The following is a 23070-nucleotide window of genomic DNA, read 5'->3' as shown; positions in this document are numbered from 1 at the left end:
TTTGAGGAAAATTTCAAGAGCAGAAACTATTTAATTTTCCTTTTTTGACGTTGCATAGATTTATTTGAGTTTCTCTAAATTGGGGCCGTAACCGGTGCTTCGCAGTCCTTCTGTTTCCGATAGCCCAATTTTCTTTCCTTTGAAGAAAATTTTAAGAGCAGAGACTATTTAAATTTTTCTATTGACGTTGCATAGATTTATATGAGCTTCTCTAATCTGGTGCCGTAATCGGTGCTTCGCAGTCCTTCCGTTTCCGATAGCCTAATTTTCTTTTCTTCTTCGAGAAAAAATTCAGGAGCAGAGACTATTTAATTTTTGACGTTGCATAGATTTATTCGAGTTTCTGTGATCCGGTCCACAAACACTGTTTCGTAGAAATGGCTTTGAAAAGATGGCACCCACGGTTCTGGTCCAAGATACCGAGCTGAATTTTTCCGAAAATACTATTTTCAAATATCGCGCAATAAAAGGTACAAATTAATTTCTTCAGGGGAACGTAATTTCGTATATAAAAAAAGAAATTGTAGAATTTCGAACCGTTGGGAAATAGCGCAGCTCCTCGAGGCGATACGTTAGGAGATTAATGCGAATCAATGATTGAACAGTTCGCACGTGGCGCGAATGCCGGGCGTTTTGCGCTATCACTTATTCAAATGGCAGCGAACGTAGGCGAAGCAACGCGCGAAACGTAGAGAAGAAGAGCCCAGCAGCCGGAGATCCACGGAGATCGAATGATTTCACAGGCGAGCTACACGTACGATTTGGCGGACGGCCAACGGAGGAACTTCCTCGATAAAATCCCCGTGCATTCTCCTCCGTTCGGTGTCTCTGCCGAAAGCGTCGAACCATGGAATACGAACGAGGTCAAAGGTTGCCCCGGAGATAGGAGAGGGCGGCTACTCAAATTACCGGGGACCCCCTTTCCTTTCGTTTGACCACTTCAAAACGTGGGGCGGGGGTAACAAAACAAAAAACACACCGATATGGGCTACTAACGCGCGCCTCGGCCGGACTCGTTGAAACTCGGAAACACGAGTCCGTGAACGTCCTTTTGTCGTCCTTTATCAAATCCTGGTTCAACGGGTTTCACGGTATTTTTGCACCCCCCCCCCCCCACCCCCCACCCCGAACCCGAAACGTTTTGCAACTGCACTCCACTCGAAACAGCATTTCCGTTTAACCTCCCCCAAGTCCTATTTTGCAACACTTTTTCTTCGCTTTGAAACCTATCGCATTTACTCCACCATTTTACGGAAAGTGTGACAACTCATTCTGCTGTTCGTCCACAATTTCTGTGCTTAAATCATTATTTTATAACGTCACTATTCATTGCCTTGAACCACATAAGGTATTTCATGTTTCATTTTGTAGACTTCATTTTACATGAAACCATCTTCGTTATCATTGTTTTTGCTGTAGCGTATTATTATTGGTTCGTTGTATTTACAAATGAAAATCCTACATAAATATGCAATAGTTTAAAGGCACTGTAAGAGTACAGTGTCTACCCGATACATGTCCAAAGCACGGGTCCAGCCACGGACATGTATCGGACAGGAGATCATCAGAGATATTGCATATATTATATACTCCAGTAGTGGGGATAATTCTAAGTGGTGGGAGTAAACCATAAAATAATATAATGTAAAAATATGTAACTAGAAAGTAATGTAGTAAAGACACGCGGTGAGGGTTGATTTCTGCGGAAATAATATATAACAAAACTGTTGTATAACAAAATTGTTATACTGCGTTATACTGTGCCACGTGAACAGGAGTTGTCAACATTTGCATAAGCTTTGTATCGGCTCTGGGAACCGTTTGCGGTCGAGGGTTGATGCGATACTTTTATGTGCGACGTACGAGAAGAACGCGAAACCGAAGATCAGTCGGGGAAACCGAATACGAAGATGGCGTCGACGAAAACCGAGAAGAGAGAAGAAATACAGGTGGCAACAAGGTTAGGGGTTTCTATCGGCCTCCAGCAGCAATGATGGTTGTAGGCCGGCGGAAACTACTTGCTCTTGTTGCCGATGCTCGTCGCCTCCGAAAACTGCAACCGGTCCACGGCTGTCTTCGATACTTCAATGAGTGATATTTTTCAGGGAATATATCGAAATTGTAACGTTCTTCGAATTTTACAATTTCTACTTTCACGAAGCTGAATTTCGAAATACACGAAATCTCGGAAGAGCCTCGACGAGGGAGTATCATTTCTTCCGGTGACAATGCGCGCAACGTAATACAGATTTATTTTGGTTCCCGATAAAATGACCGAACCGGCGAATGGTCTAATTAGGCGATGTCCAATGGTCGGAGGATAACGGGTTGCGGGCACGAAGTTTGCTCCCGCGGGACCGCAGTTGTTCCGCAGCGGCCAGAGACTTTATCGCAGCACGTACTTACTAATATTCAGCTTGATTACTTGACGTTGTTGCCGGTGACATGTAACGAAATCATTGTCTCGCAAAATATTTCACGCGTTCTCGGTGATCGCGCGTCGGCATTCGTTTACCGGTTATGCAACTTACAGTATAGCAACGGGCAGCAGTGTACACGGGGAAAGTTTATTTATTTGCCGAACTCGTTCGCAGCTGCGAATTTGCCCTCCTGCATTCGCTTGTCTAAAGTGGATTGCCGCAATTAACACGCTCGCTGCCGCGCTAATAGCCCCCTGTATAGCTGAAATATTTTATTAACCGCTGCGCACACACTCGTTCTGATATTGAAAACACCATCAAGCAGTGTTGTTCATTTTATTGTCCGTTTGAAACGCAAATCTGCTTGGGAATTTCGCCTGATTTCTCTCGAGGTTCTATGCTCAGGACTTCTTGTAATATAAAATTAATGTTTAAATTAACGCTTAAAATTAACCCTTACATTCCGACTTAGGATTTCTCTCGGGGTCCTGTGCTTAGGATTTCTTATGATTATTAATTTTTAAATTAACACTTAAAATTAACCTTAAATTCCGACTTAGGATTTGTCTCGGGCTCCTATGCTTAGGATTTCTTATAATAATTAATTTTTAAACTAACACCTTAAATTAACCCTTAAATTCCGACTTAGGATTACTCTCGGGGTCCTATACTTAGGATTTCTTATGATTATTAATTTTTAAACTAACGCTTAAAATTAACCTTAAATTCCGACTTAGGATTTGTCTCGGGCTCCTATGCTTAGGATTTCTTATAATAATTAATTTTTAAACTAACACCTTAAATTAACCCTTAAATTCCGACTTAGGATTTCTCTCGGGGTCCTATGCTTAGGATTTCTTATGATTATTAATTTTTAAACTAACGCTTAAAATTAACCTTAAATTCCGACTTAGGATTTCTCTCGAGGTCCTATGCTTAAGATTTCTTGTAATATAAAATTAATTTTTAAACTTAGTACCTTCAATTAACCCTTAAATTTCGACTTACTTTTTAACGTATAATCGCCCCCTTTACTGCAGGACCTTTAATATCTTCGCAGTATTAATTTTCACTGAAAATTATGTAAAATCTTGGAGGAGTCCGTAAATTGTTATTTTCTTTTTTCAGTGAAACGTGGCTTAGCGGGAAAGCGTTTTATCTTGTTCTCCCGTTTTAATTTTCCACGATGAATTGCATCCTCTATCGGACTATTAATTGTAAGATACCTTGTGCACTGCTGTCCCGTCGTAAACATAAAATTTATCGTGACAGCGACCGATCCCTACAAGAGGGATTCTCAGTTTCAATGACCTTAATGCCTTCGACAAAGTGCTTTGTCAACTCGAAAACATACCAGACGAAGGTTGTAAATCTAAAGGATTTAGGGGGTGATTCCACAGGTGCAAAGTGCGCCCCCCCCCCCATAGTTCCGTTAACAACTTCGAATTTCGCCCACGGTTAAAACATCGGTAATAAATAACATTTATTCGTCGAGCCAGTTCGACGTCATCACGGCGCGAGACAATAATCTCTTAGAATTAATTCTGCATAATAAATGTATTGTGTTGATAGCATAATTGATCGTGGATGGAATTAGGTTAGCGGAACGGTGATTTTTGTTTTGACGATGTCCAAAGTTGTTTAAAACCGAATAATTAGTTAAATCGGTGTTTACTTTTTCGTCACATGTTTTTGCAAATTCCAATTTTTTGAGAACTAATCCTATTTCAGCCGAGGACTGACCATTCCGTTACAATTAAATAAATATTAATAGGATCCCTAAATATTCTCCTCCCTGGGCAACATTTTACACCGCAGTCACGCTATCTGGCTGATTAGCATAAACACCGCGGGAAAAAATTTCGCTGCCGGGTTATCGTAATCGCTATACCAGGGCGAAGTATGCGGGGGCCGGAAGGAGCCCATAATTTCTCCTGCTTTGGACCACAACTACATTTATAACTGATTAATAAAAAACTTCCGGAATCATTCATCTACCCATGTGTTTCCAAAAGGTACTCTACAAAATAATATATAACTCGTGGAATTTTGGTTATTTTTACTTGAAAAAATGGTAGATGGGCTCCAAGTACCGGTGAATATGCGTGCAAAATTTCAATGCAAAGGGTTCGATAGTTTTTCCGGGAAAAATTGCTGAAACTTGAAAAACCCGAGTACCCCTTTATGCTTTGTTTTCGCCTGGAGGACTCGAAAGAAAAAGTGGCAGAAGAAGATTGCCGGAGTTCTCGAAAAGCCTGGAACACTTTGGAGAAAGAGTTCCGAGTTTTTTTGGGTTAGCGAAGTTTCCTTGTTAGGCGGGCCCGGCACGTTCGAGACAGCTTAGTCTCGCCGGTCTCGTCGACTCTTGAAATAGCTTATGCAATTCATGAAACAGTACAATCAGTCCCAGTTCTAGCCTAGTTAGTTCCCGATCATATTCACCGTTCACTGTCTATTGTGTCTAGGACAGAGCACCGCCGCCGCGAGTCCCTGTGTTTAATCGTAAGACCGGGTTTTGCAGGTGGCTTTAATAATGCGCGCCCGCGAACCCGAACAAAAAGGATTTACCGGGCCGAGTATGGTCGTTGCCGCGATTGTTTCAACGACTAAACCTCGAGATTACCAATCTGCGTACGCCAGTTGTTCTTGGTAACGAGATGCGAATGATAATCGTTTAAAATATAAGATACACTCTGAAATAAAAACTCTTCGATATCACCGGGAATTTTTCAAACTAGTAAGTCAGAAGCAGAAAAAAAAAAAGGTAAAACGAAGCCCCACTTTTGAAGAATCGATATTTGCACCGACTCAAAGTTCCTTTAACGCCCGGAAAGATCTATTATCGAAGCGAGTATAATAAAGATATTAGATACCGTGACGCGTACCCTTGAATTGGAGAAGAAAAAAAAAGAGGAATGAAATATCATCCCCGGACCCTTAAAAATGAAATACTGTAGGCGCTCTCTCGGAATATTAACAACAAACGGAGAACAGAAATCGATTGTGGGTCAAGCAATTTTCAAGTTGAAAGGGGGTTCGGTAAAATACACATACAACGAAATGAAATACCGTGAAATGGAAAAAGGGTGGAAATGCCCTATCCAGACGAATCCTTTATTTTTGCGCCGGTCGTTTCCTGCCTCTCTCTCTCTCTCTCTCTCTCTCTCTCTCTCTCTCTCTCTCTCTCTCTCTCTCTCTCTCTCTCACGTTCTCAAATCGAGAGATTCTATTTGCCTGAAAGGGAATCGACGGCCGTGTATTAACATTAATACGGTTCCGAGAACACCAAGAGCTTTCAGCCGGCGACTAAGCAAAGATTCTCCCCAAGGATCACGCGAATGAACCATCGCCGGCGACGATGAAATGTTATCGGCTTTCCGGGGGGAAAAAAAAAGAAACGGAAAAAGAAAGAAAAAAATCGTACCAGCTTTCACATTTTACTCGGCGCTTAATCAACCGTATCCTTCGTCCACACGCCATTGATTCCAAGCGGACAAATTCGATTCTTCCACCTCCATATTGATTACCGGGACGTCTATTTCCATCGAGCAACAATGTAATGTATTCGACAAATAAATTCGATTTTTATTTTAAGGAATTAAATTTTTAGAATCAATATACACTGAACTCTCGATATATGTCAGCGACACGGGTCTTGTCGATGTCAAGTATCCTGCAGGAGACATACCCGAGCCGTGGGGATAATTCCGCGACGTTTATCACACTGACCTTGGCGACATATATAGGGAAATCGCTGTAATTGGCACGGATCTAAAGTATTTCTTAAATTTTCGATATAGAAAGCAACTTTCAGTATTTTCTCTGCAGTTTCGACCAATAGAAGATTTTTCCAAAAGATTTCCAGATTTCCGGATTTTTCCACAATTTTGTTCACGTCTCTTTTTCGCGTTTATCACAGGAAATTAATTGTGTTTTAGCCTGTTCCAGTTTGAATGCACGTGACAAAGCGTTAACGACTTCGGCAAAATTTGTGTTGCAGCCTCAGGATGACAGCAAGGACAACCGCGAGTCTCCGCGCCACAAGGACCCCGAAATCGTGTCCTGCGCGAGGCAACCCACGAGAATCGAGACCATCGCGGAATCGCCGTCGGAGTGTATCTCAAGGAACAGTTCCTTGGACAGATCGGAGAAGGATATTCCCGTTCGTGATACAAACTCTGTCCTCGAGAAGATTGCCGAGTTCCATAAGGTACGATCAATCTCTCTCTCTCTCTCTCTCTCTCTCTCTCTCTGCCGTTTTTATCTCGCGTTATGAATTTTTTTTCATTAGAAACGACGGCGTAAACGCGGACAAATGAGATACAGAGTCCTTCGAAATTGAACGAAAGAAACGAGAATTTTCTTCGCTCGGGGTTCGTTTGTCGATCAATATTAAATATTAAAACAATTTCCCACTGACAGTGCTCCGAAATAATTAAGCAACATCCCGAAAAAAGGAAATTTTAAACATTCGTTGGTAACGTTCCAAAGCTCTCAATACTATTATTTTAAATATCGATATTGAAATTTCACGATGAGGAAAATTTATGCATTAAATTTTACTTTGCATGACTCGGGCGTAGACTCCGGCTAATTTTTCGTATACTATCTTCTTCGTGGTCAGACTATGTGTCGCGGGATATATATAAACCCAGATACCCTGGTGAATATACGGGCAAAGACCTGAACTTAAACAAACGTCAGATAAGTTTAGTGGACGATGGCATAATGCACGGAAGATTAAAATCACGCACACGTGACAGCCCACTGATAACCCCACTGAATAGAGGAGCTAAGTCACGTATGCGGGATTAACGCCCGTCAAAGTGTTAAAACACTTGTATTGTTATTTCCTTGTGACGCGAAAACGCACGGGGTTTTCCAGCCTTTTACTCATCCGCGGAAAGCGACACGAAACCGGGATCCTTCGTTTTCTGGACAAACGAAACTGTACGTAGAGAAAATATGAAAAAAAAAGAGTCCGATTGCCAATACAAAACGACCTATAAAATACCACCGCTGTTATGTGGACTTTTTTTCCGCACAGAAAGAGCTTTCCGAACGAATGTTCCCTATCGTTTCCTTTGTTTTCAAAGTCAACTGGAAAGTGTAAAGAATTGTTAGCAATTGCTCCCTCCACGAAAGTTCCACAGGTTTTTCTGGCACATTTTTACTAAAACAGAAATTCATTGGTATTATCCCAGGGGAGCATAAACAACGATAAATAGTATTCTATAAACATTGTACGGAGCATTTGTCAGGAGACAAAAAATTAATTAAATTCGAGTATTAAATTTTATATATTTTGTACTTCCACATAATTCTCTGAAACTTATTTAATTACCAAAAATCAGAAGAACTGAAATAAATATTCCCTGCAATAAAATATATAAATGAGAGAAAGTAAATATTCCCTGGGTACGATTGCAATGGGTGCAAGCCTGGACGCAATAATTAAAATAATAATGAACCTAGCTCGGAAAGGTTGGATTTAATTCCACGAAAAATTTAGTTTCTCCAGGATGATAGTTAAAAGTGAAAAATTCGTTGGGGGCATAGTTATCCGGCAAAACTCAGAAACGAACCTCTCTTCTCGTCCGCTCGCCGCCGAATGCGTTGCGTCTAAGATCCTAGGTGCTCGACAATGGCCCAAGGACCATTGTCTAGAAGCAGAAGTAGTTGAGCTGTCAAGGTAGCTAAAGAGCTATTGCCACCGCATCGTTGGGATAGCCCGCGGGCTCTATCTCCGCCATCCTCGCCCCGTTGTCACTCCGCTCCGCTATTACGTTTGACAGACATACTCGCGCAAACCTGCAGACATACTCGCGGCAACACGGCCATAGCAGTCGCGACTAACGCGTTGTTCGCACTCGGACATGTGATCTCCAGGGGATAGCTAACTCTCATACGTGGATCCACAGAGCGAAATCAAAGTCTCCAGCATGAGTCCGGGTAAAATACTTCCTGCAGAACATTTTTTCTTGGCAACAAATGCGACGGGAATCCTCGGTGACGCACCCCATCGCCAAATCTTTCTAGTTCCATTTTTATCACCAAGACTCTTCTTCAACCGTCTGGGAAAACTTTGAAAAATTGTTTCCCGGGACTCGTGGCAATGTAGATTTAAAGATTGACGCTTAAAAATTGTTTTAAGATTGTTCAGAAAAAAATATTTTTAAATTATTTAGAAAAAGATTTCTATTCATTTCAGATCTACGAAGACTAGGGGGTAAGGGACCTTATTACTGTGGGGGTACCAATCACTGTGCCTATATTAATTGTATTTTTAAAGCAGAGTTAATAAAATTTAATATTTTCTTTTTAATATTCGTTATGATTTAAGAGTAAGATTAATATAGGCAGTTGGTGCCCACACAGTAATTGGGTCCCTTACACCCTAGTCTCAGATCCCCCTGGTCCCTAGTCACTTCAGATCTACAAAGACTAGGGGGTAAGGGACCCAATTACTATACCTGTGCCTACATTGATTTTAGTTTTAAAGCATAATTAATATTAAAAAGGAGACATACAATTTTGAATATTTTTCTTCTGAATATTCTTCCTTTTAAATATGCATTTTGCTTTAAAAGTAAGATTAATATAGGCAGTTGGTGCCCCCACAGTAATTGGGTCCCTTACCCCCTAGTCTCAGATCCCCCTGGTCCCTAGTCACTTCAGATCTACAAAGACTAGGCGTTAAGGGACCCAATTACTATAGGGGTACCTGTGCCTACATCAATTATATTTTTAAAGCATAATTAATATTAAAAAGGAGACATACAATTTTGAATATTTTTCATCCGAATATTCTTCCTTTTAAATATGCATTTTGCTTTAAAAATATGATTAATATAGGCAAGTGGTGCCCCCATAGTAAACTTTTCTGAAATTCGTTTACAAAAATTGCATAAACATCGGTGTGGTAATCGGTTCGGATGAAATACGAATGATCTTCGCACCTTTCACCGTGGCCGGATGATCCGGGATGCGCTTGCAAAGTGAAAAGTCTAAATTCGCCGTAATGGAGTTTGGTTTGGTACTCCGCGCGAGAGAGATAGAGAGAGAGAGAGAGAGTTCGCTCGTTCACGATCTGAAATAGAAATGCGAAATTAATATATACGGCATCGCCGAAACGTTTCTAAATATTCATGAGGACTGGTGTGCGCGCCCGCGTTTCTGTTTAGCATCGACACGCGCGCGGCAAGGATGCAACGACCAGCTCGCTTCATCGCACCCTGAGCATTCATACGACCGCAATCGAGCAAACCTACATGGTCGAAGAATGCGACGAGAACGACTATCACCTCGATCTCGATTCCTACAAACCGGTGCAGCCGTTCACGATCGACCATGGCGTTGCATTATTTCCTGTCGCTGCGCCGCACTCTGGAATGGATTTGCATCTTCTCCAGGTAAAGCTCTCTCCCGTGTACAAACACATAATATGCACTTTTCTTTGCTTTCGCAATTGAGGACCTCGTTGGAAACGACAACTCCATTTTTTTTTTTTTTTATTAAATTGTATCTGCTGAAATTTTACTTGCAACCCCTGGACCAAAAAATTAGAACCAATTTTTAGTCTTTCCTGTCTGTGGGCTTGGATTTATTTGCAAAGGGTGTAGATAAGGGGAAATGGAAAGTTGTTTGTACCAATTTTCAACCCTTCGTGCGACACATTTTTATATATTGCTGATTTTTTGACGAGTCCGAAGAACCTTGGAAATTTCGATGTATTTGATTTTTGCACCGAGGTCCCCGATCCGAGCGCGCATGGCTTTCCAGCTTAGAAACTTCGCTTTGATCCCGTGGAGATTCGTCCTGCACGAATAAACCTGATTTTAATTAGTTGGAAGTGGGTAGAGTGTATATTCGTGTTCATGACTGAGATTGAAAGAGTTATGAAAGTTTTGCTTGATTCCGTTCGAAGTATTTAACCGTAGGACATTTTTCGAAAGAAATGTCCTCGAAAAGTTTTGGTTTGAATAGACTTGTGAAATTCTAATCATGGAAATATAAAAAAATTGAATTTAATCACGACTCTAATATTTGCTAACTATATTGGTGCCAAGTGTAGCACTTACACTCCATTCTATTACTATTGCTTATTCTATTATTACTTATTCTATTATTGCTTGCCTATTTAGTTTGCTCATTTTATTTATTTGACTTATCATACTCTATTTTATATCGTCTCTCCATTCAGTTTTATTTACTTGAATTATCTTGCTGGTTCTATTGATTCCATTTGCCTACTATCAAGTAGTCCAGTCAATTTTCTTATTCCAATACACGGACACCGGTCCGTGACCTACATAGGGTTGCTTTAAATGGAACTTGACAAGATTCCGAATCAAGATAAAGAATTTATTGGAAGTTTGACAGAATAAGGCATCTGCTACATACATGGCAAACGGAATGGCTATAAAATCAAGGACGAAGTTATAAATAAATTTAATTTCCGTCTTCGCTAAATTTGCTACAACGTGTGGCACGCCTGAGAATAAATCCCAAACGCGGAGAAACACAATTAAAAAAACAAATAACATGTAGTTACCCAACTGCAAAAACAAATCGATACAGTCTAAGATATCCAGCCACTTACAACAGAAAATCAGGGTAATTATTTAGAAAACGGTCCTCCTGATTCTGACGTCCTTGAGGTATATTGTCAAAGTCACCGTTCTGAACAACTTTTGCTAAGCTAACACTACATTATCTATTAAAATTATTAGGGGAGGTTTCTATGACAGTCGTAATTTTTATTTCGCATAAAGGGTCCGCGATAATAAAATATCGGCTCGAAAATATTTTAGGACCCACAGCAGGCTTTTCAAAATCGGAGAAAGTACAGAATTTACGAAAAACAGAAGGGAATAACAAATAGAGCATTGCGATAACCCATTAAAAAATCATCGAGACGGGAGAACGGCATCTTTCGGTAAACAATCGCCAAGGAACGTGTAGAAAAGGGTCCGTTGGAGTTTCCAGTGAAAGGGATCGCGAGAGACGCGTGTTTTTCGGTCGATTATGCGAAAAGTGCCTTTGGATTCGCGGTTATTTGTCCAGGGCGCGTTTCTGCGTAAACAACTGCGACGAGCCTTGAAAGAGGGGCGGGAGGGAGGGAGGGGGTGTGTGTAGTGGAAAGAGCATAAAGACACGACCTTACCCTCGGACGATTTCGAAATATTAATACGGGCAGCGTTCAGCTATTTTCATAGTTGTGGGGGCCGTGGCCGTAGCGTTAAGATAAAAGGCATCGTCGACGGTGTAGTTTTCCTTGCACTTCAAAAGGATTTCAAAGGGGGCCAAACCTTACCGACCTGCCTTCAGAGAGTATATCTCATAGAAATTCACGTGGAAGAGAGGGCCGAGATGGGGCGAGACCGAGAGAGAGAGGGGGGAGAGAGAGGGAGGATGGGGCAAAGATCCGCGAGTAAGAAGGGGTAGCAGCCAGAAATGAAAAGGATTAAAGGTGAAAGACGCCCTGAAGACGAGGGAGAGGACAGTTGGAAAGGCAAAACCAGGTCATCCTTTCGATGAAAGTGCTCTTTTTGTTAATTGGCCGCGTTTAACCGGGAAAAGGAGGAATTCGCTGCAACCGCATGATTAATATTCAAGCCGAGTAACAATCGATCCTTCTTTCTTTCCCTCTTTTTCGAGTTCGAACCCGCGAGCGAAAAGAAGAGTATACGCTCTCCTTCGTGCATTGCCTTTCCCCGGTCTGTTGTAAAAGCATTTGTTCACTTTGATTTACTTTTACTACCACGTTTACGGCGGTACGGCTGTGTTGGAAGCTATCCGGCGCTTCGGAGATTTGCAGGTTTAAACAAACGTTGCGAACGAATTATCGGTTGACAGGTTTCCTGTGACCGATTTTCTGCGAAATCTGTTCGAAAAGTCATTCGAACGTTTAAACATTTAATTTTTGAGCGACAAGGAATGTACCATGGGAGATAGAACAAAAGTATACGTGCTTGAATAAAGAAGCAATGCAGTCGCCATAAACCGTACGGAAATGCATACGTGGAATATTATGATGGGCAACCCCAGGCCTCGGGATGGGAATAGGCGGACTATCCATAAATTAGCATACTCGCATTCCAAAGAAGATAAATAATTTGACGCGCATACGTACCGGGGCGTCCTCGGCCCGTGCTTTTGTAAGTGTCCACACCGGGCTGCACTCAGAGGCGGCCGCATAAAAGCTCTTCTAAATGCATTAGAAGTTCCATCAGGCTTATAAACACGGGGCCACGATGAACGTGGTTTTCTTCGCGCAGTACCATCCGGTGCGCACCGCAAACCGAACCTCAGATCGCTGAAACGATCTTAATAGCCCCCTCCGTAGATTGCGATCAACCGGAATTGCCCGGCGCGTGATTTTTCCACCGTTCATTAGCGCATCGATTACCGGGCTCTCCATTTCGGTCTTTGGAATTCTTGTGAGAACGATTTACCGCGTGACAGAAGAAACGGAAAACCACGAATTGCAGCCGATTATCAACCCAGAGATTTTGGAAGGATTAGGTCGAAACTTCACTTCGGGAAACCAGAAATTTTTAACTCCTTCTTACGTGATCTTATTCATTTTTGCGAGAAAGTGCCGAAGGTCCAAGTTTCGATCCTAGGGTTGCAGGATTAAATTTAAAAAAAAGTTAAAAATTTCCGATTCCCTGAGGTAATGTACGAGGAAAATTAATTATTGCAAAATTTCCGTGGTCAGCGTTTCTGTTAGAAGCCATTCTGTTAGTTCCATTGCAATTTATCTTACTAGAGACTTTGTACAGTTGCAAAAGAATAGTAATCTTTGCGAGATGGTCCACCTGGGACACAATCCATCTCGGAATGCTCGGACGTAGAAAAAAATGTCGTAAATCAAAATTAAACGCTATTGGAAACACGAAACAGTGGAATTTTATGTTTAAGGAAGAAATTCATTGTTCTAAGTGCTCCTATCGATACAGTTTTTTTTTATCCCACATAAAATGATCGTATATCACGCCTATACTGAAACGATCGAGAGTTAATTTTATGCTGGCTGTGTCGGTACGGTACAATAATTGCGGAAGCTCAAAATGTGGATTTGATCGTTATACTGTGGACTTAATTATATTTTTAGAAGCAATGAGAGATTTTAAAAAAGAATTTGAATAGAACTGAATGCAGTTTCAAAGAACTTTTTATGAAATCATTCGGGTTATTTTACTTCTGGAAATGAAACTGAACTTTCTTTTTCTAGGAGTACGTTTCAAGAAATTTGCAGAAATATCCACAGTTGAATTAATGTTTGGATTTCAACATTAATGAAGACTTATTCTTTCAAGCTAACTATGCTGTGGCGTTGGGGGGAAAGTTAATTTTTACAACTGGTTTTTCCACGGACAGAAAATACGAAATCGTGCCGTGAGTGTCGACAAAGTTATTATATTTTTTGAAACTCAATCTCACGGTGTCAGCTCGTCTGAAATTTCAGGCCAGTGGCATGAACGACGTTCGCGGTATACTAAATTGAGTGAAATCGACTGCAAATACCATCTCGTTCTCTGCTTGGATATTACTGTATGCCCTGTTCATTACACGTTATTATATATATTATGTTTGCTTTATACCTTTCCGAGTGCAATGAATTTACTCCTTTGAACAAGTACGGTACGAATTAATTATCTTAATGCAGGAATGTTCATATTTCGATCATCAGTACATATTAAAATATTCATTTTGTCGATTCTCGATAACTGAATAAACAAAAGGCTTTGTTCCACTTTTTTATTAATTTAATTAAAATTTCAATCTCGACTGGGTCGTAAAATGTTTTCTTCTGCAAAAATAGTCATTCCACGTGTTCGACTTATTTTTGCAGTAAGAAAATCTTTTTTTTTTTAACTGTTTCCATTCTTGGACCTTTCGCACAAATTGTTGCTTAATTAGTAACATGTAGGTTAATGTCAATTGCAAATATTTTCGGTATTCTCGAGAGCAATCGCGCATTTCAAATATTAATTCATTAATGTTAATGTTCATTAATATATTAATGTCTGATACGAGCCACGTACTCGTCCTATACATTTACATTATAACACAAATTCATTAACATGATGACACAAATGAAAAGACTCAGTCATGCAGCAGAATTGAAAGCTTACTAACATTGTAAAACAGGAGAAATATTTTTAGATGACATTTGATATTGAGCTGCCGTCACTGTGCATTATTAAAGAAACGAGTGCAGTATGTATCGATTGTTGAATTATTCGCCAAGAATAATGAAGCGAGATTTTGCCAGAATATGAAGCTTTCCAATACGTAATAACACTGTCTCTCTTACTGTCAATATTAATATCCAAAAATTTGTCATTTGTTGAAATTTTTCGGACTGTTTTAAAAAACCCATAAATAACTATTTTTCGAGAAAATGGTTTCAATGGTTCAAGTTTGCTCCTCCTTTCTGAAACCCCATAGAAGATCCCATGGTTCCATTTTCTACTCTCTCGATTTGTCTGACTACAAAGGCTGTATCTACTGGTAACTTTATCAAATTATAACTCGGTTGCTATTGAAGATAGAAAAAAATTGTACAGGGGAGTTCTGCACAGTTGAACAAGCTATATCATCCAGTGATGCAACTTTTTGCGAAAGTGCATCGGTGCAGTCACAAAATGCAACTGTTTGTCGATTTGTCTGACTACAAAGGCTGTATCTACTGGTAACTTTATCAAATTATAACTCGGTTGCTATTGAAGATAGAAAAAAATTGTACAGGGGAGTTCTGCACAGTTCAACAAGCTATATCATCCACTGATACAACTTTTTGCGAAAGTGCATCGGTGCAGTCACAAAATGCAACTGTTCGTCGATTTGTCTGACTACACAGGCAGTATCTACTGTTAACTTTATCAAATTATAACTCGGTTGTTATCGAAGATAGAAAAAAATTGCAAAGGAAAATTTTGCACGTTCCAACAAACAGCATCGCCCTGTAATGCAGTTTTTTACGAAACTGCATCGGTGCGGTTACAGAATGCGTGAATCTTTCGCAGAGTATCGATTTCGAAGAGAGAATTGGAGAAAACCGTCGGGTCAAGAGGGTTAATAAGAAACCCGGGGAATCTTGCCGCAGATTAGCTCGCGGCACAATATCAGCACCGAAATTGAGGAAGCGTGTGGTGGTGCTGGTGCAGCGGTGACACGCAGCAAAAGGGGTAGAAAAATCAATCGACATCGGTTGAGCACAGGAAGTGCACGAAACGATCAGAAAATCGGATTACCCGGCGAGCTCCTGCGGCTCCTCGGTTTGGAAAAGGGAGTTTCCCCGTGTCTTTCGACCTGCTATCGCGGAATTGCGGGGTCGTCGTCGTCGTCGTCGTCTATCCGCCGAGCAATTGTATCACAGGAGACACTCGCAGACAGAGAGTCGAAGAGCAGTGGCTTAAAACGCTTTTAAGCGAATGCTCATTCAATCTCCGAAGCTCGCTCTGGCCTTAGTTACTCAAAGGCGCACGTTCTTCGCCGGGCGGCCTTGCGTTGGCTCTCGAAACAACTGTCCTACGATTTTAAGAACACGGGAACGAGCATACGAAACTTGAAGATATCCACTTTGCAAGTCGAAGGGGCTAACGCATCCTCTCCGCTCGTTTTCGTTCGTTCTTAATGGAACGCGCACACAGGCTGCGCCATTTTCCCGATATTAACGTTCCTGCGACATCAGATTCGTTTCTTTTTCGGAGAAATATCAAATTTTTTAGAAGCTTCATTCGGCGAAGTGACCATTTTCTCAAACTTTTGGAGAACCGGACGAAGTTGAAAATTTTTATTCGAGAAGCAATTTCTAGCAATAATTTCTAGTAATTTAAAGCGGACATATCGCGTCACATCCAGCTCAGGTAATTACGCGAAGCTGGACGTCGATAGCGGCGTTTAATGCGATTTATTTGGTTTTGTTGCCGGGAATACTAATACAATCCATTTGTGTCGTGAATAACAGATTACGTCCATATTACTATCGCGACGCAGCGGAAGCTATGCGCCGGCCACGATATTACCAAAATAGCTGGAATAACATTATATAGCAGGATGTAATGTAATGTATCGATTTTCGATGAAGACTGTATATTACATTTTATGCACTTACTATTCTTCATGTAAGGATAAAACACTGGCCCCGTTTCGCTACCGGCGCGAGCAATAACAACGTTAACGAGTAATTGTTCGCAAGAGATTCCCGTCCGAAAAATACCGAGATCTTCCGAAGCGGAAGCGAGAGAAACTGATGTGTTTCTCACGTTACACCGCGGAAAAATACTATTTCGTATGGCAGGGAGTGGCGGCGCACGGCAACCCTAATCAAACTGTCAGCCTCCGTTAACCTAAACATTTGTGTAATCCATTCAAATTGAATCTTAAGCTTGTTCACGCCAGCGACCCCGTTCGGCTGTGGAATATCATAACGCGCGAACTATTACCGGTGAGAATTTATTAAGGAAGTTTTCGAACGCATCGGAAATACAATTCACTGGGGATTCTTTTCCTTCGAATAGGAATTTCGCGTGGCATTTGTTAATAAATGCTCGAATACGACGCGAAAAGACTTTCAGCATTATTTAATTTTTCTGTAGTAAGTCCCGAAATGCATGGAAAATTTAGAGCAACGATAAAATAGTTTACCACCAGGCGCTACATTAAGTACAGCATGCAATAAAAACAAGGCTAAAAATGTCAACACTGTTGTATAGTTTGCGTTACGTATGCTGTATAAACCTTGTTTAACACGTTGACTGCCATGTCAACCGTATGTGGGTGACGGAATTCTTTGCTTTTAAAATGAATTTTTACGTTGATATATTCATCGTACCAAATTCGATTAGGATCTGTAAAATGCGAGAAAGTTGGAGTACTACTCAATATCATACGTTTAATTTTTTTCAATTTTTATTTCGCTAAATAACTTACTTCGATTTTATGGAATTTTTGAGGTTTCTAGTTTGCCAGTCAAAATGTTAAAGCAATAAACAAATGGTAATGATATCTCTGGTTCGGCGCGACCGAACACGAGAATGCATGAAAGGTTGTCGCTCCGGCCGGGGTATGGCAATGATTAATAAGACAGTTTCCCGTCAGGTGCTGCATCACGGTACAACGTTGGTGCACTGGGACACGGAAGGTGGTACAACAAGGACCGCGTTGGTTTACGGTCGTGTGGATCGTGCGTGCGGAACGTTCGTATGGGAGAAACCAGCCTGGGGTCTCCTGAAAACGGCGCAGGTCGGCGGTGCAGCCTCGTCCGGCGATTTCTCGCTGACTGCCAATCCGGAGGACACGGTGCCGGCCGGCTTGCTAGGAAGGTATACAACGCCACAGGCGGATTGCGCTTCCGTCACACTGGAGGAGGGGTTTTTAGATCTCAGTTCCGTTAAGGAAGTGATGATCGGCTGCTGCGATCGGGACAGAGAGACAGACCTACGAAGCATTTGCAAGAGGTACGGGCTACCGGGCTCCGACTCGTGTATCGGCCTCATGTACGGCTCAAGCCTGCCGGACAATCGACTGATGTTTCTGCTTTGCCCTCCGGCCCTCAGCAAGTGAGTAGCCTGATCGACCATTCCACCCTCGCACAATCCACGGTACACACCGGAGCTGTTCAGCATCATCTCGCACGGGCAGCGATTTTCTTCCACTGGGCATACGCCCCTGCTGGCACGAAGCCACGCCCCCTCCGGTACAAAGACACGCCCCTCTGGTACAAAGCCACACCCCTCTGGTGCAAAGCCACTCCCTTTCTTGTAGTAAGGCACGCCCCCTTCTGGTACAAAGCCACGCCTTTCTGGTCCAAAGCCACGTCCTTTCTGGTACAAAGTCACGTCCCCTCTGGTGCAAAGCCACACCCTTTCTTGTAGTAAGGCACGCCTCCTTCTGGTACAAAGCCACGCCCCTCTGGTACAAAGACACGCCCCTTCGGGCACGATGTCACTTGCCCGCTAATAAGCGTGTTGAGCAGCTCTGGTGTACACTGTAACGCATAACTATAGCAACATTTAGATTTTTTCAACGGGACTTTTGTTGGACTCGTTTCAACAGAAAAAATGTCACAAATGTGAAGCTCATAAAAATTTCATGAAACAAAAAAATGGCGAACAGAGAGAAAGTTTTGTGTAATTGGATCAGTCTCGTATCACCGACAATCTGGTATCTGAAAATAATGCAATAGCGTTTCTAAATTCTTGAAATATTTCGACTGTTCTGCGGCTGAGTATTTTTTTTTTTTTTCGTGGATGCATAAATATAAATAATCACATGAAATATACCGCGACAAAGGAAGCTACGAGTTGCTCCGCAGCAATTATGGAAGCATGAATTGTAGTGCTCGACGTGTTCGCTGTCGAAAATATTTGTACATGATCAGATTAGAGATACTTAGCGGTACAAGGAGCAATCGTCCTCTGAATATTCATCGGCCCCTGTTGATATCAATTAGAGCAATTTCTGTGACCCGCATGAGGCTGTCTGGTTTACTGGCTGGTGGACACGGATCCTCTATCAATTATTGATTCGCGATTTGAATACCGCACAGACACGTTAACAGCGTTCAACAATAGTTGTCGAAAAGCGAGTTTCGCACAACCGTCATCGAACGGAGGGGGCCACTTGTGTCCGGTTGTGTTCGAGTTGTATTGTTTCGATTCGATAGTTACGCGTTAGCCGTTCTCACGAATCTCGGAAAAATTATCCATGTCGAACGAATCTAATCACCGACGGTCTCTCCTCCGGTTGCCAATAGTAACAGAAACTTAATTACCTATTCATCGGGAAAACTTCTCGTCGATGAACACCGGTCGGAAAACTACCCTTTCGATCGTGAAAATCGATACCGCGCAACGTCGTCGTCCGCGGCGCGGCGTACACTTTTTAAAAATGCCCTGCAAATGAAGTCATTAGCGGTCGCGAGCGGTGTGGAGATCGGTATAAAAGTAAAAAAAAAAAAAAAGAAGAAAAATAGCCACCGCCGTGAATCGAGGGACAGGATAATTGGACGTGTCCAACGGAAGTTAAATATTGGGGATGTGAATCATGGATGCTCCGCTAGAATTACGACAATTAACTCGGACGTCGCGTGTATGTATTTTGCGCGGTTAAAATATCCGCGTTGAGGGCGTCGCGGTTCGAAATTACAATGTACGGCTGCCGGCAAAAATTTTCGAATCTGTCCTCAATATTTAATCCATTGGGACGCCTGTTACCGCGATGACTGCGATACGACATTCAATGACGGTGATTTGCCTGAAAGAGACTTAATATATTCCTGTTTTAATTAGATTGCAAGACTTCATTATTTCTGAAATTATCGAGTAAAATATTAAAAGTATTGATATATTATTCTCTACTTTATAACAGTTGCAGCAATTCTATAGATATTCTATAGATATTCTATAAAACTAAAAATGAAGAGAAATAATCGAGAACACTAATTTTTCCACTCGTAAAAAATTGAATTTTGCGTGTAATAGACATATGAAGGAATTGCTTATTTCGAGGATGAAAAATTTTTCGCCATTTTTCGGATTAGTTGGAAAAGAGTTCGACATTATTTCTCGAAGTATAAAGTCGCAAGAAAATGCAGGGAGAAGAAGTTGGATTGTTTGAAACCGCCGAGACAGAAGGAGTGGGAGGGGGAAGGGGAGGGGAGCTTTTTAAATCCATTGATATTCAGCAAAGAAAATACTTGCTCTGGAAGTGCATCACCGGACGGTATATATATATTTTAGAAATATCTTTGAGAACAATGCGCCTTGTTCGAATCGCTTCTGCGACAACTCTTTCCTCGCAATCCCATTGAGAGATCTTTGAAACGTCGCGGAGCTTGTCGCGAAGATTCCCCGGGCATCTTTTCTCGTAAGGAGTTTTGATATACTATGCTTACTTAGAATTCTTAACGAGCGACGGATGCGCGCCGCCGAAAGACTTCACACGGAATAATTAAGGGTCACTTGTTGATTCTGCGACAATCTACATACGTACGCCAAAACCTGCTTAACGTTGCACAGTTATTTCTTAACTACTCACAATGGACCGTGTCTCCTAACTATATATTCTCCTTCATTTTGAGGGGGTATTTCCATTCGGGGCAGAAAGAAATTTTTTCTTAATTTTATGAAAGTCCCATAACCATCCCTACTGCCATGGGGCCTTTGACCTAAAAATAGAATGGTATCTCCTGCGCGATACTTGTCACTGGCCAGACCCGTGTCTTGGACAGGTATCGAGTAGACACTGTGTTTCCCTTCTATAAATAAATTAACAAATACGTTTAATGGAGAAAAGAATAGAGGAAAGTTAAAGCAGTGAACCAATTAGAAGAATTTCGAAAAAAATTCTTGAACAAGACAATGAATAAGGAAAAAGGGGAATATTGTTGAAAAGTGCCTGTTCTCTGTTCCAGAATTTGGTATATGGGCCTCTGCTGGATCCTACGAGGCCTGAAACGGCAACAACAATTAACGGACCGTAGATCGCGATGGCTAAAAGAAAAGTACCTTCAGCTATACTTCGAAGAAGGCTGCGTGGAGCCGATGACAGCGGATGCCATAAGAGCTTTCGGCGGCCGCGATTGGTCAGCGACCGATTCGATCGGCACGCTATCGCCAACGAGTAGCACGCTGCGGAAACGGAACATTAAGACGAAGAAAACGAAATCCAGCGGCAATATTCATGCGTTGACAAAGGTCTGTGCGAATCGTACTTTCGTTCACCGAATTGCCCGCCACGTTAGTCGCATGTAAATGACACACCATGGTCGTTAAAAATTAATCTTTGTCGTAATTAGACTGCGGATTTTCATGCAAACGGAAAACGATGTGCACCAATTGCAAGATACGGGATTGTCTCGTTAATAGTTTGAATATTTTGAAAATAACGTTCTGAAATTCTATCAAGTCTACCGATCTCTGCCGTGCACGCGTAAAATCCGCAGTCTGGTGATAATGTATTTTTGTAAATCAGAGATGAAAGCGTGAAGAGTTGTACTGAACGGAATCCGTACGGTTATGTGAAACAGGATTTGAGCCTAAAACAGTATGAGACCTCGTCCTCGGACGGCGGCTTATCAGCTACCCCTCTTCGTCAGATCACAGGGAGCAGAGAAAGCTTGACGAGATTCATACCAGCATCCCCACGGTCTAGCAAAGATCGAATACTCCCGCGTAGCCCGCCTGGTCCAGCCCAACGAATTATCACTTCTAATTTACCCTACTCCGGCTTTCAGAGGTAAATATCTCAATAATTCTACCAGCGAAACGCGTGTAACCAACCATCGGGACCGAAACGCACGCCATTATCTCACCAATTAGCCGTCGTCGAGGTGCATCAATCCTTCTAGCTCCGAAGTTCCGCGTAATCACGTTACCGGGCTGCGAATCTTCGTCTGCTTTCAGTCCTTCATTCAATTTGGAAAGTGTGCATCTGCGCGCCTAATCTTAGCTGAATCTTACATTCTCGCAAGGTCTGAACGCAAAACAATTTTTTGAATAACAGAGAATTCGAAATAATCGTCAAAAGTCTGATAAAATATGAAATTCTTTAGAAATTAATGCGGCTTATCTCGAATCCACGGAAACTAAAAGTTAGCTTTGCGTACGGGAACGGCACGACGATAATCTGCTCCTTAATGTCTCATTATTTTCGAATCATTGTCCGCCAACCACGCCACTCTATATCGTCGTGACGAAAAAGATTAATTCCAGATCAACCTGGGATCAACCGCGCCTGTACCTGATCCACAAACCTAATCCATGTCTTCGTGCTACCGTGAATTACTAGGCGGTTGCTAGATCTGGGTTAGCTAGACTATAGCGCTCTGCATCTCGCAGAGGACGCCTCGTAAACATGGAAATTTATGTAGTATTAACCCTTTGACTAGCAATATCTTGCCAGACTCGTGATGAAGATTTCGACCAGAACAGAATCCGCTGGTGTTTCTCGTTTCCTCGAAATCTCGAAATTCTCTTGTTAACAATATTTCCCCGTTAAAGTGAAATCATCCAACTGCACCGTCAAATATAAATTCTGCTTAAAACAGCTCCAAAAGCAAGCTTCGTCGACGAAAACTTGGCTCGCGAGAAAATAAGCTCGATTCGCTTTCGGAGAAACAAGCTTGATCGCCTTCAGAACCGAGCTTCTCCTAACTTCTTAATCGAGCTTCGAAGCTTGTTTTTGAGCCGCAGGGTTGCTCGCCCGGAGCCTAACTGGAGAAACAAGGTTTTTCCGGACGGGAACGGTTCCCGGCGATAGGGTGTAGGCTGACGCGAGACTAACCGATGTTTGAATTGGTTTGGTGCAGCCTGTTGGGCATCGACAGGGACAAAGACAGGAACGGATCCGGGATGTCGGGCGCGCTGGAAACGCCCTGGCAAGTGAAAGCGCGCGCCTCCATAATGTACGAGACCCAGTTGAACTTCGTCGAGTTCGTCGCACTGTTCCGCTCGTTCAGCCTAAGAGCCCGAAAGGATTTGCGCGACCTGTTTGGCCAGCTGGCGATCACCTGTCGCAGCCAGAGCGACGGTTCTTTGAGGGACTTCAATATACGGCCGCCCGTGTTACGGCAGACCAGCGACGCAACGCCCCAACGAATCGGTCGGTTTTCGCATGCTGTTTTATCGTACCC

At 42.1% G+C, this 23070-nt stretch overlaps 1 protein-coding gene across 1 annotated transcript in view; it reads left to right on the top strand.

Moving 5' to 3' along the window:
- LOC143360263 (1-phosphatidylinositol 4,5-bisphosphate phosphodiesterase epsilon-1) overlaps window positions 1–23070 on the top strand; it is a 128438-nt gene that overhangs the window by 86397 nt on the left and 18971 nt on the right. Inside the window, exons 9-14 of the mRNA XM_076798957.1 lie at window positions 6421–6630; window positions 9605–9832; window positions 17535–17995; window positions 20851–21133; window positions 21466–21674; window positions 22747–23039. Of these exons, the coding sequence (XP_076655072.1) occupies window positions 6421–6630; window positions 9605–9832; window positions 17535–17995; window positions 20851–21133; window positions 21466–21674; window positions 22747–23039 (1684 nt within the window). The remainder of the gene's footprint in view (window positions 1–6420; window positions 6631–9604; window positions 9833–17534; window positions 17996–20850; window positions 21134–21465; window positions 21675–22746; window positions 23040–23070) is intronic.

Source organism: Halictus rubicundus, chromosome 13 (assembly GCF_050948215.1).
Source record: "Halictus rubicundus isolate RS-2024b chromosome 13, iyHalRubi1_principal, whole genome shotgun sequence".
NCBI lineage: Eukaryota > Metazoa > Arthropoda > Insecta > Hymenoptera > Halictidae > Halictus > Halictus rubicundus.
Note: the sequence above shows the minus strand (reverse complement) of the source record. Positions and strands in the feature narration are given on the sequence as shown.